The sequence below is a fragment of the Schistocerca americana genome, chromosome 7 (assembly GCF_021461395.2).
Source record: "Schistocerca americana isolate TAMUIC-IGC-003095 chromosome 7, iqSchAmer2.1, whole genome shotgun sequence".
NCBI classification, from domain to species: Eukaryota; Metazoa; Arthropoda; class Insecta; order Orthoptera; family Acrididae; genus Schistocerca; species Schistocerca americana.
In genome coordinates, this window is record NC_060125.1 from 275,478,854 (window position 1) to 275,491,073 (window position 12,220).

The 12,220-nt window shown below is 47.9% G+C and overlaps 1 protein-coding gene across 1 annotated transcript in view; it reads left to right on the top strand.

Annotated features, from left to right (window-relative positions):
- Window positions 1-12,220, top strand: part of LOC124622871 (ubiquitin carboxyl-terminal hydrolase MINDY-3 homolog) — a 130,940-nt gene that overhangs the window by 38,764 nt on the left and 79,956 nt on the right. Inside the window, exons 3-4 of the mRNA XM_047148665.1 lie at window positions 9,832-9,881; window positions 10,211-10,373. Of these exons, the coding sequence (XP_047004621.1) occupies window positions 9,832-9,881; window positions 10,211-10,373 (213 nt within the window). The remainder of the gene's footprint in view (window positions 1-9,831; window positions 9,882-10,210; window positions 10,374-12,220) is intronic.

Sequence of the window (12,220 nt, forward strand, 5' to 3'; positions counted from 1 at the left end):
ATCTTCTATGGGTTGCAGGGGTTACGACCCCTGGGGAGGTGGGTGGGTATTCATGCATGGCTGTCTTCACTTACACGTTGTAGCTACGCAAGGCGTCTAAATTTGTTTATATTTAGTTTGCCCCCCACCCAAAACACCCCATTTCCCGCGCTTGTCCCGTTAGTGTCATTAGGCTTCTTGTGGAAAGTGTGTGTGTTTGTTTTTGTTTCCGCCACATTTGTGACGTCATGGGTCAAAGCAGACGGGTGGGATCGGACGCTTCCGTATTTCCCACAATAGATACTAATTTATTTATTTGAGCTACAGTATTGCCTTAATAAATTGTTTTTCCACGAGTAAACACCTATATTTACGAGCGCGCTGAGTAAACACACACGCTAACGGCTTGCACTTTATAACAGTTATTTTTTCACGAGAACTTCGCAAGTAAAAGTGACACCTTCAATACATAGATCACAATAGATACTAATGTACTTATTTAAGCTATAATATTGCCTTAACAAATTGTTTTTCCACGAGAAAACACCTATATTTACGAGCGCAATGAGTAAACACACACACCCGCTCCAAAGAGCTTAGCCCAGCTATTATTTTTGATATTCATTCACTCGAAAGAGCTTTCTTACTCCCAATCGGTGCCATGTAGTTTTTCGAAAGTCAGCTTCCTATATATGAAATTACTGTTTGAAAATTACAATAAAATAACTTATCCCTGCAAATAAGGAGCAGAGGAACATTTCACGATTTAAGAATCAATATGACAGGAAAACGAGAAATAAGATTCGTGCCACACTTTGTATGAAGTGCTTTAAACATACTTAAATCTGACGTAGATATTAATTTTACCGACACCGTATGTGAATTTTATGATAACAGTGCGTAATACACTGAACAGTGTACGGTCCATTTTAATGCATTTTCATACTACAATGGGGTCATTTGGACTATATACCTACGCCGGATGAGGTACAAACGCGCTAAGAGTCTCTTGCAAATGTGTTATCAAACTGCAAAATTAAAGACAATGACTTGTTACTGGAACGTTTTAACATGCAGCCGTTTGTCACATCTCGACAAATTGAGAAATGGAGCATAGAAAAAACTGTTGTTGAAATTCCTTGGGTACAGATGTTTGAGACTTCACATTCAAAGGTATATCTTATGACAATATTTCTAACACTGTGGAGTTTGCGTTATTTGTTCCTGGTCCAACTGCAGCAGTCGAACGTGTATTTTCTTTGATGATTAACGTATGTACATAAAAACTCAATTTAAACTACAGACTTCGAAAACAATAACGATGGTGAAAACTAATTTCAAATACAGTAGTTCAGAATTCTATGACTTCTTAAACTTAAAGGGAAGCATATATCTGATGAATGAAATTCATTATCGCAGAAGTATGGTGGCATGAACAACTGGGTGCTAAAAGCTGTGTGTAGTTAGCTAAGTAGTAGTTGTGTCCTGTCTACTAACTTCTAAGATTTAAGTATATTATAATTATACGGTAACTGTGAATTTGCCTATGTGTTAAATTCTTCTTGTTATATCATCATTTGGTGCGTACTATTTATTTCGTTGTAGGCTTTAATAATGTATAACAATTGCAGAACATTGCTGCATTTGGAGCAATGAGCAGTTATAATATTGGTCCCAGCTTCAATTTCCAGAAATATGTTTACCTTAACTACTCTCTGATGCAAGATAGTAAGAGCCACATATTTGCTCTCAAAACTTTTCCACTAACTTTTTGATAAAGACGGTGCTAACCCACAATAGTAGGGACAATGTTACAAGTAAACTTTTTCTGCGACTTATCAAGATTTTTTTTTATTATTTTTTTTTTTATTTTTTCAAATGGCATACCAGGAGTGCTATAAAATGTGTCCGGAAATACGTCGTTGCCACGGTAGATGGCGCTGACGAATGGAAGTCCCTTTGACCACACGCTGTATTTCTCGTGCGTTGCACGTGAACATTCGACCAGCGTCCCGCTTTCGAGATACTCGTTCACAGACTTTGCTTAATCACAATTTGCCCTTTGTCAAAGTCGCTTATCTGAAATGATTTCCCCACTTGCAGCCGATATCTGCGCTGGGGTGATCCCCAGCGTGTCTGCTCCGCTAACATACTTCTGTTCCCGCATCAGGTGACCACAACGCCACCAGGCGGCATCCAACGTCGCTGTGGGCAGTGGTCATAATGTTTTGGCTTGTCAGTGTAATACGAGGGGCGTTTGAAAAGTCTGTGCAAAAATAAAAAGTACTTACGTGTTTGGGGTAAAGCTTTTTTTTTCGACATGGTCTCCTTTTACACTTATACACTTCTTCCAACACTGTTCTAATTTGTTGATACCTTCCGAATAATAGGAACTGTCCAAGTCTTCAAACTAACTATTAGTTGCTGCAATCACCTCCTCGTTTAAATATATTCTTTATCCTGCCTGCCATTTCTTCAAATTGGGGAATAAATAGCAGTCCGAGAGAGCCATGTCTGGAGAATAGGGGGGATGTGAAACATGTTTCCAATCATTTTACGACCACAACTGCTGAGGTGTGTGCTGGTGCATTGTCGTCATCAAAAAGGACGTTTTTGTGGTCCAGTCGCCGGCGTTGTTCTTGCAGCTCGGTTTTCAAACGGTCAAATAACGATGAATAATATGTACCTGTAAGAGTTTCACCTTTTCCAGGTAGTCGATGAGGATTATCCCTTGCGAATCCCAAAAGACAGTCACCATAACCTTTCCGGACGAAGGAATGGCCTTCGCCTTTTTTGGTGCAGATTCTCCCTTGATAACACATTGTTTAGATTGTTGTTTGGTCTCAGAAGTATAGTAATGTATCCATGTTTCATCCACTGTGACGAAACGACGCTTAAAGTCCTACAGATTCTTCCTGAACTGCTGCAAACCATCCTTGCAGCACTTCACACGATCCCGTTTCTGGTCAAGCGTGAGCAATAGCGGAGCCCATCTTGCGGATAGCTTTCTCATGTCCAAATGTTTACGCAAAATATTATAATATTATGTACCCGTTCATTCGAGATTCCCACAGCACTAGCAATCTCACGCACCTTAACTCTTCTGTCATCCATCACCATATCATGGCTTTTATCAATGATTTCCGGATTCGTAATCTCCACAGGGCGTCCAGAACGTTCAGCATCAGTTGTGCCCATATGGCCACGCCGAAAATTTTGAAATCACTTATAAACTGTTCTAATCGAAGGTGCAGAGTCACCGTAATGTTTATCAAGCTTCTCTTTAATCTCCTGAAGGCAACGGCCTTGCTGGAGTGGATACACCGGTTCCCGTCAGATCATGGAAGTTAAGCGCTGTCGGGCGTTGCTGGCACTTGGGTGGGTGACCATCCGGACCGCCATGCGCTGTTGCCATTTTTCGGGTTGCACTCAACCTCGTGATGCCAATTGAGAAGCTACGCGACCGAATAGTAGCGGCTCCAGTGACAGAAAACCATCATAACGACCGGGAGACCCCCCAGGCAGCCTTCTTTCTCTCCAGGGCTGCATTTCCTTTCCCTTCTCATCCTTTCCCCTCCTTGCTCCTTTCCCCTCGCCCTCTCCTCTCCCTCTCTTGGTGTCCCTGCTTATGTTGGCCCCGCTATCCTCCTGGTTCTGTTGGTTTTCCAATTCGGCTTTGTTGCATAATCATCTCCTCCTTTTGGCATTCATTGGTCCCCCTCTGGGGTTTGACCTCCATTACAAAATTTCTCCTCCGTAGCGTGAGCCATTTGGGGAAGAGCACCTTACCTAGTGTCTCCGACATGCGCCCTCCTAGTACATTCCACCTTTTCTTTCACGTCGTTGTCTGATACTAGGGTGCATAGCCAGCACGGTAGCCAGCCCATGTGGTGGGGTCGCTATGTACCCTTTTGGTTGAGCCCCCTGAACACACAGGGATCACACTTCTGATACCTGAGCTGTGACCTCCTCATGCATGCCTTGGAGTGGTTGCTCGTCATCCTGGAGCATCGGAACTCCCGGCAATGGCCGCCGTGCCAGACGGCCCTTGCTGTGGCTGGGTGGCGCCAGTGAGGAGAGCCCCTGATCGGAGTGGGTGGTATCAGGGCGGACGCTACGCAAATGAAACGCATACGGGTCCAGAACTCTGGCCATTCTTCTGTGGCCGTCTCTCTGAGTGGAACTGATTCCTCAGGTGCTGCTTCTCTTGCCCCTTCGGCCTTCCCTTCCATGGCTACCCCCTGGGAAGAGGGTCAGGCCCGTCGTCTAGGGGAAAAACCTTTCCCCCGTTATCTAGTTTGCACCAGGACTGATGGAGATACTTTCACCAGTGTCAAACCTTTATTCTTCGTGGAACACATTGAAGACAAGTTTGGCGAAGTGGACTCCCTGAGCAAGATGCGGTCGGGTTCGTTGCTGATAAAAACTATTTCAGCTGCCCAATCTGCGGCCCTTCGTGCCTGTACCCATCTTGGCACAATTCCTGTGTCCATTACCCCCCACCAGTCTCTAAATATGGTACAAGGTGTGATTTTTCACAGGGACCTCATCCTTCAAACTGATGAGGAACTTCGGGACGATCTCGGACTGCGGGGTGTTCACTTTGTTCGGCGTGTTCAGAAGGGTCCTAAAGACAATCGTATTGATACTGGTGCCTTTATCCTGGCCTTTGAAGGGGATACCCTCCCTGAGAAAGTTAAGATTATGGTCTATCGCTGTGATGTGAAGCTGTACATCCCACCTCCTATGAGGTGTTTCAAGTGCTTGCGTTTTAGCCACATGTCTTCCTGCAGTTCCCAGGCCCCTCTCTGTGGTGACTGTGGACGTCCACTCCATGAGGGGAGTCCCTGTGTTCCCCCTCCTGTATGTGTAAATTGTCATGGTAGTCATTCTCCACGTTCACCAGATTGCCCAGTATATAAGAAGGAAATAAAAGATACAGGAGTATAAGTCCCTCGATCGTTTAACCTACACAGAGGCCTGTAAGAAATATGCACGACTTCACCCTGTGTCCATGACATCTAGTTACGCCTTGATTACATCTTCACCCCTTCCTCCCCCTTCCTTACCCCCATCCCGTACCCCTCTCCTCCCTCCATCCCCTGCGGCTCCCACACCTTCTCCTATGGGCGCTGCTCCCCCTCCCCAGCTGGAGAAGTGTCCCACTCCTTCGGCGTCTGCCGGTCAAGGGCGCTTCTCCCGGGATGCCCCTTCCAAGCACCTTCCAGGCCAAAGGTCTGCTGCCGCGCGACGACCGCGAGAGCCGCGGTCTGTCGGCCCCCAGGTCGCCCGGTCTCTCTCTGTTCCTGATCTTGCTGCAGCTGGCTCCTTTATGCCACACAGCCCTCCTCGATATCAGCCTGAAAAGAAGAAGAAACATAAGTCCCGGGACAAAGAGCCTCTGATATCACCAGAGGTCCCTCCCCCGACTTCACAACCGGATTCTGACCTGTCGTTCATGGATGTCGCCCCCTCCTTGTCGGTGACAGGTGGAGACCCGGCGGTATGGCTGGATTTAGCGTGTTCAGCCCCCTTTTAACCCATCGTTCTGTGGTTCTCCAATGGAATTGTAATGGATACTATCGTCATCTTCCAGAATTGAAATCCCTTCTTTCGTCCTACTCTGCAGCTTGTGTGGTCCTCCAGGAATCCCATTTTACTGATGCTCACTCACCGACCCTCCATGGGTTCCGTGTTTTCTGTCGAAATCGGGTCGGACCCCTTCGGGCTTCTGGTGGCGTTTGTACGTTGGTCCGTACCGACATTGCTAGCACATGGATTCCTCTTCAAACTACATTGGAAGCGGTTGCTGTTAGGGTCCACCTAGACTCTGCAGTCACAGTTTGCAATCTTTATCTCCCTCCTGACAGGACTCTTACACCTGCTGCCTTAACCGCCCTTCTTCAGCAACTTCCTCCTCCCTTCCTCCTCCTTGGGGATTTTAATGCTCATCATCCTTTGTGGGGCAGTGCCTTTCCATCTAGACGAGGTCTTATTATAGACCAAATTATTGCTGACCATGACCTATGCCTTCTTAATGATGGCTCCCCTACTCATTTCAGTGCCGATCATGGTACCTTTTCTGCCATTGATCTTTCTCTTTCTTCTCCCTCTCTCCTCCCTTCATTACACTGGTCGCCACACAACGACCTTTGTGATAGTGACCATTTCCCGTTGATTATCACGCTCCCTTCCCACTCCCTGATGGACAGGTTACCTCGTTGGTCTTTCCAACGCGCCGATTGGCCTCTATACACTGCACAGGTCGTGTTTTCTCCCTCTTTGTCGGGTTGTATTGATGACGTCCTACGTGACGTGTCTGACGCGATTGTTCGCGCTGCTAGCCTTGCTGTCCCGCGCTCATCTGGACCATTTCGTCGTCGGCAAGTCTCGTGGTGGAGTACGGCCATTGCCATTGCCATCCGTGATCGCCGTCGAGCTTTGCAACACTTTAAGAGGCACCCATCCGTAGCCAGCCTTACTACCTTTAAACGCCTTCGCGCTAAAGCCCATTATTTAATCAAACAGAGCAAGCAGATATGACGGGAACGATTTGTTTCTTCCCTTGGTTCTGCTGTCCCTCTGTCACGGGTATGGGCTACACTTCGCTCTCTCCAAGGTTGCCATCGGCAGTCCACCCTCCCAGACCTTCACCTCCCAGATGGCATTTGTACGGACCCATTAGTTCTTGCAGAACATCTTGCGACCCATTTTGCAGTGGCATCAGCGTCAGCCTCCTATCCAGCTGCTTTCCTTCATCAAAAACAGCGGGCTGAAGCTCCCACCTTATGTTTCACCACCTGTGAGTCAGAATCTTACAACGAACCTTTTACTGAATGGGAATTTCTTTCTGCTCTATCTTCTTCTCATGATACGGCTCCTGGCCCAGATTCCATTCATAACCAACTGCTTCAACATCTCAGTGCTCCACAACGGCACCATCTTCTTCGGGTGTTTAACTGTATCTGGCTCCAGGGTGACTTCCCTTCTCAGTGGAGGGATAGCATTGTGGTTCCTGTCCTGAAGCCTGGTAAGAACACCCTATCTGTTGACAGCTATCGACCAATTAGTTTGACCAATGTTGTTTGTAAGTTACTTGAATGGATGGTAGCCCGTCGGCTCAATTGGGTCCTCGAATCTCGGGATCTATTGTCCCCTTACCAGTGTGGCTTTCGAGAGGGACGATCTCCAATCAATCATTTACTTCGCTTGGAATCCGCAGTTCGGCAGGCTTTTTCCCAGCGCCGCCATTTGGTTGCAGTGTTTTTTGACCTTCGCAAGGCCTATGACATGGCCTGGCGCCATCACATCTTACTTACCCTTCATCAGTGGGGTCTTCGGGGCCCACTCCCGATTTTTATCCGCCAGTTCCTGATCCATCGGTCGTTCAGAGTTCGAGTTGGTACTGCTTTTAGTTCTCCACAGACCCAGGAGACGGCCATCCCACAGGGTTCTGTCTTGAGTGTCCTTCTTTCCCTCATTGCTATCGATGGACTTGTGGCCTCTGTCGGTCCCTTGGTCGCCCCTGCCCTGTATGTGGATGATTTCTGCATTTGGGTTAGTTCCTCCTCGATGGCATCTGCAGAACGGCAGCTCCAGGTGGCTATACGGCGTGCCTCTGCATGGACCCTCTCACACGGGTTTCAATTCTCTCCTTTAAAATCGCGAGTGGTCCACTTCTGTCGCTGTACTACGATCCACCCTGATCCAGAGCTCTATCTCGCTGCACAACGATTGCCTGTGGTCCCACAGTTTCGTTTCCTGGGTCTTCTTTTCGACAACAAGCTCACTTGGCTGCCCCATATCAGGCTCCTGAAGGTAGGATGTTTCTGTAAACTCAATGTCCTTCGCTTCCTTGCCCACTCCTCTTGGGGTGCGGATCGTTCCCTCCTCCTCCGACTTTATCGTGCTCTAGTTCTGTCTCGCTTCGACTATGGTTGTCAAGTTTATGGTTCAGCTGCTCCTTCCACACTGCACGTGCTGGATACAGTCCACCATCGTGGTATCCGTTTGGCCACCGGTGCCTTCCCTACTAGCCCTGTTGATAGTCTCCTGGTTGAAGCTGGGATCCCCCCCCTTTCTGTTCGGCGGTCCCAGCTTCTGGTGTCTTGTGCACTCACTATCCGTTCCTCTCCCACTCATCCTTCCTATTCTATCCTGTTCCCAGACCATGGACGTCGCCCACCCAACTACCGCCCTCGGGCGGGTTTACCCGTTGGGCTGCGCCTTGCCTCTCTTTGCCGTGATTTTCAGCTTCCTTCTTTGTCCTGTCTTCCTCACTCCCTCCCCTCCACCCCTCCTTGGTTAGTTCCTCGGCCTCGAATTTGGAGAGATCTCTGCCGAGGTCCGAAAGATTCCATCCCCCCTGTGGTGTTCCGGTCCTTTTTCCGCCAAATTTTATGGGAGTTTCGGGATGCTGTTGTTTTTTACACTGATGGCTCTAAATCTGCTGATTATGTTGGGTATGCCTTCACGTCCTCTGTTGGAACGGAAAGTCATCTGCTGCCACCTACATGTGGGGTGTTTACTGCGGAATTGATGGCAATTTCCCAGGCCCTTACCTTTATTAAACAATCCCAACACAACTGCGTTTTGTTATGTACGGACTCGATGAGTGGCCTTCTTGCTATTGACCGGTGTTTTTCGCGCCATCCATTGGTCTCTGCCATCCATGACCATCTCGCTGATATTCACCGTGCTGCTTGTTCCATTGACTTCCTTTGGGTCCCTGGCCATGCGGGTATCCCGGGTAATGAGCTCGCTGATCGTTTGGCTGGGGGAGCAGTTACTTACCCCCCTTTTCTGTAACCCCTCCTGCAGAGGATTTACGGCTTCACATCAAATCCCACTTCGCACAGTCATGGGCCAATTCTTGGGAGGCTACTCCCCTGTCTAATAAACTTCGTACAATTAAGGTGACACCAGGCCCGTGGCGTTCTTCCTTTCGCCTCTCCCGAAAGGACTCAACCACACTGTGTCGTCTCCGCATTGGCCATATCAGGCTGACCCATGGTTTTCTTTTGCGTGATGAGCCACCCCCACTATGTGGTTGTGGAGCCTTCCAGTCAGTAGCCCACATTTTGGTTGAATGCCCCCTTCTTTTGGCTCTGCGTGCTAAGTACAGACTCCCCCACACTTCGCCTTTGATGTTGGCTGACGATTCCCGGATGGTCTCTCTGGTTCTCGGTTTCCTCTGGGAAAGTGGTTTTTATTCTCAGTTTTAAGGTTTTTAATCTCTCTCTGGTGTTGGGGCAGGGCGGTGAGTGTTTGGGTGTCTCCCACTGTAGGCAGTGTTCGGAGATTCCCGATTCACCTCCCTGACCTAAATCCTCTTTTCTTCCCCTTTTACTCTGTTTTTACCCTTTTTTTTAAGGCTTGGTTAGTCTTTCTATTCCCATACGTACTTTCCACATTATAGCAGTTGTACCTTTTAAGTCACAGGTGGTCTTGCCTATGCTGCTTCAGCGTAGTGTTGGGTTCGTTCTCTTGCCGACTTCCCTCATTTTGTTTTTTTACCACTGACAACGTGACTGCCCTTTTACTTTTTTCCCTTTTTCCGTTTTATTGTTCTGACTTTACTGAGATGTCCCATTAGCGGAATGGAGCATATTTGAAACAAGGGACTGATGACCTTGCTGTTTGGTCTCTTAAACCTCAAAACAACCAACCAACCAACGACCGGGAGAGCGGTGTGCTGACCACACACCCCTTCTACCCGCATCCTCAGCTGAGGATGACACGGCGATCTTGTGACCTGAAGACGGAGTGCTTTAGTCTCCTGAGGCGTTTTACCTTTCATAAAGTAATGTATAATCACTACACGAAATTCTTTTTCGTCCATTTTTTGACAATCACTCGACTTCGTTAATTCACACGAATGCCAAACACAAAGAAATAGACCAATATGGCTGAAACTTGTCGTGCATTCTTTTCAAAGATGCTACTAACTAAACATGACCTCGATATGCGCCGGTGGTGCCATCTCTCGGACTTTGAAACGCCCCTTGTGTAGTCTAACAGTTCCTACAAAAAATTACAAATAAGGCTATTGTAATTGACGATTTACAGATTTAACCAAACATGTAACACACAAATACTCAAATTGTGCAATATCGTCCGCAGACGCCTTCATCTGCTGCTGTGTGCAGGCGGTGGACGACCTGTCGGATCGCGCGTACATCCTGGTGGAGCTGCCGACGCAGGGGGAGGGGATAGAGGCGTACGTGGGCCCCGACTTCTTCCACGAGGAGCTGCGGGTGCTGCCCCTGGAGACGCGCGCGGAGGTGCGTCACTTCTTCGCGACGCACGTGTCGGCTCTGCGCGGCACGTACGGAGTGCTGTTGCTGCTCTACTCGCTGCTCGCCTCCCGGGGGCCCGCCAACCTCCTGCTCGAGGTCAGTCTGCACGCCCGTCTCATAGGCTAAGATTCGCTAAAAGCCGTCCTCTCACGGGACGTGAACGAGGAGGAGGCCCGAGAGAAAGACAGGCTGTGGCGCGTACGTCACAGCAAGTGATGCTCCAGTTCTTAAGAGTGGAAGTAGCAGTCTCCGGCGGAGAGGGAGTACCTATTTCAGGCGAGTTTAATAATACTTGACTGCGTGTTTAAATGCATGCAGGTCACACGTCAAAATTAAGACTTTACTGGGGCACCTTGAAACGTCCCTTTTGAAAAATTAAGAAAGACTGTGCTGGTAAACTACGTTATTTGATACAGAAACAACTAAGTAAAACACAACGTACTCAGACAGTTTTCTCTTTGCTTATTTTTAGTCAATTTTTAGTCAATCATCCCTACAAAAGAAACTTCCTGGTAGATTAAAACTGTGTGCCGGACCGAGACTCGAACTCGGGACCTTTGCCTTTCCCGGGCAAGTGCTCTACCAACTTTTTTTTTTGTATCCAATGTTGGCTTACCACCTTTGCTGACATACATGTTGTTGTACTATCGCATAAATAGTGTCTAAAAAGACCATATGTTGACAAATAGTGGCTAATTAGGAACTTAATTAATTAAGGAAATGAATAAAACTGAAAATGCTCAAATGAAAGACATGAAGACAATTGCGGATAGTACAAATACAAAAGAAACATGCTCCGGTAGCAATGAAATGAAATTCGTGTCGGGGGCGACACCTGCTCACGACCCGACGTTCGATAGAGCAAGAGAGCCATCTATCGACTCGTTCTCCAGACGTTGGTGTAAGACTGGGTCGTCTTCTCGAAATTAACTAAGGGTCCGTAAGTGTGATCGATGTCTATCTCGGCTTCTTCGTCTATCTCATCTCTCACCCGTCACACCCCATCTGGCCGGCGGGTCGGTAGATGTAAGTCGCAAGTAATTAGCGAAGTCTTGCCTATATTTCTTATGCTGTTGCAGCTTCGTGTGTCCATCCAGGAGAAAATGTCAAAAATCAATTTTGTCCTTTTCCGATTCGTTATACACGTAGCCCACCACCATTCCCCGCACCCATGTCACTGCATTGGTTTTTTGGACCGGGAAATAAGATTCTTGGGGGAAAAAAAGCGTGTCTGATGAAATTGTGTGAGGGGCGGAGCGTAACAGGAACGCCAATATCTGCTGTGCCAAGTGCCACACTGGAGCCGTCCCACTACATGCTAAACGATGTTCATCAGTGTCCACTGTTGCGCAGCCTAAACATAGTGGAGTGTCTGCCAAATGAATCGCGTGCCGCCGTTGATTTCGTTGCGAACTTCCTATTTATCACCACATACCATGTTGAGCGTACCGACGTTGGGAGGTAAACGTTCCGTATAACGCGCCATATCTGTCGCCAGTTCTTGTCTGGGTACTTCTTTTCCAGGGTATTCCTGGGGCACCGGCGCAGTAAGAGTTGGTATACGTCTCGCGTCGTCGGTAGTCGTGTTGTTGGGAAGGAATCTCTGACATAGCTAAGCTCCAAAAAAAAAAAAGACTTGAAATGTGACAGCTTCGATGAAATATGGCCCACATCGACTGGGGGCAGCATTGAAGTGGGCGCTAGTACATCGGCCAACGCACCCGAGATATTGCGAAATTGACCGCGCCACTGTCGGAAAATCGTACTGACGAATAACGCCCGTGCCTTTTCATATATGTTCACTAGACCAAGTCCACCCTCTCCAGGTGGGAGCGTAAGCGTTGTGTATCGGATCTTTAACAGGTGTCCCACACTCACGTAGGTTCCGAAAGTTGCTTGTATCCGTGATGCCATTGTGCGCGCTAAAGGCAGGACATTCGCTA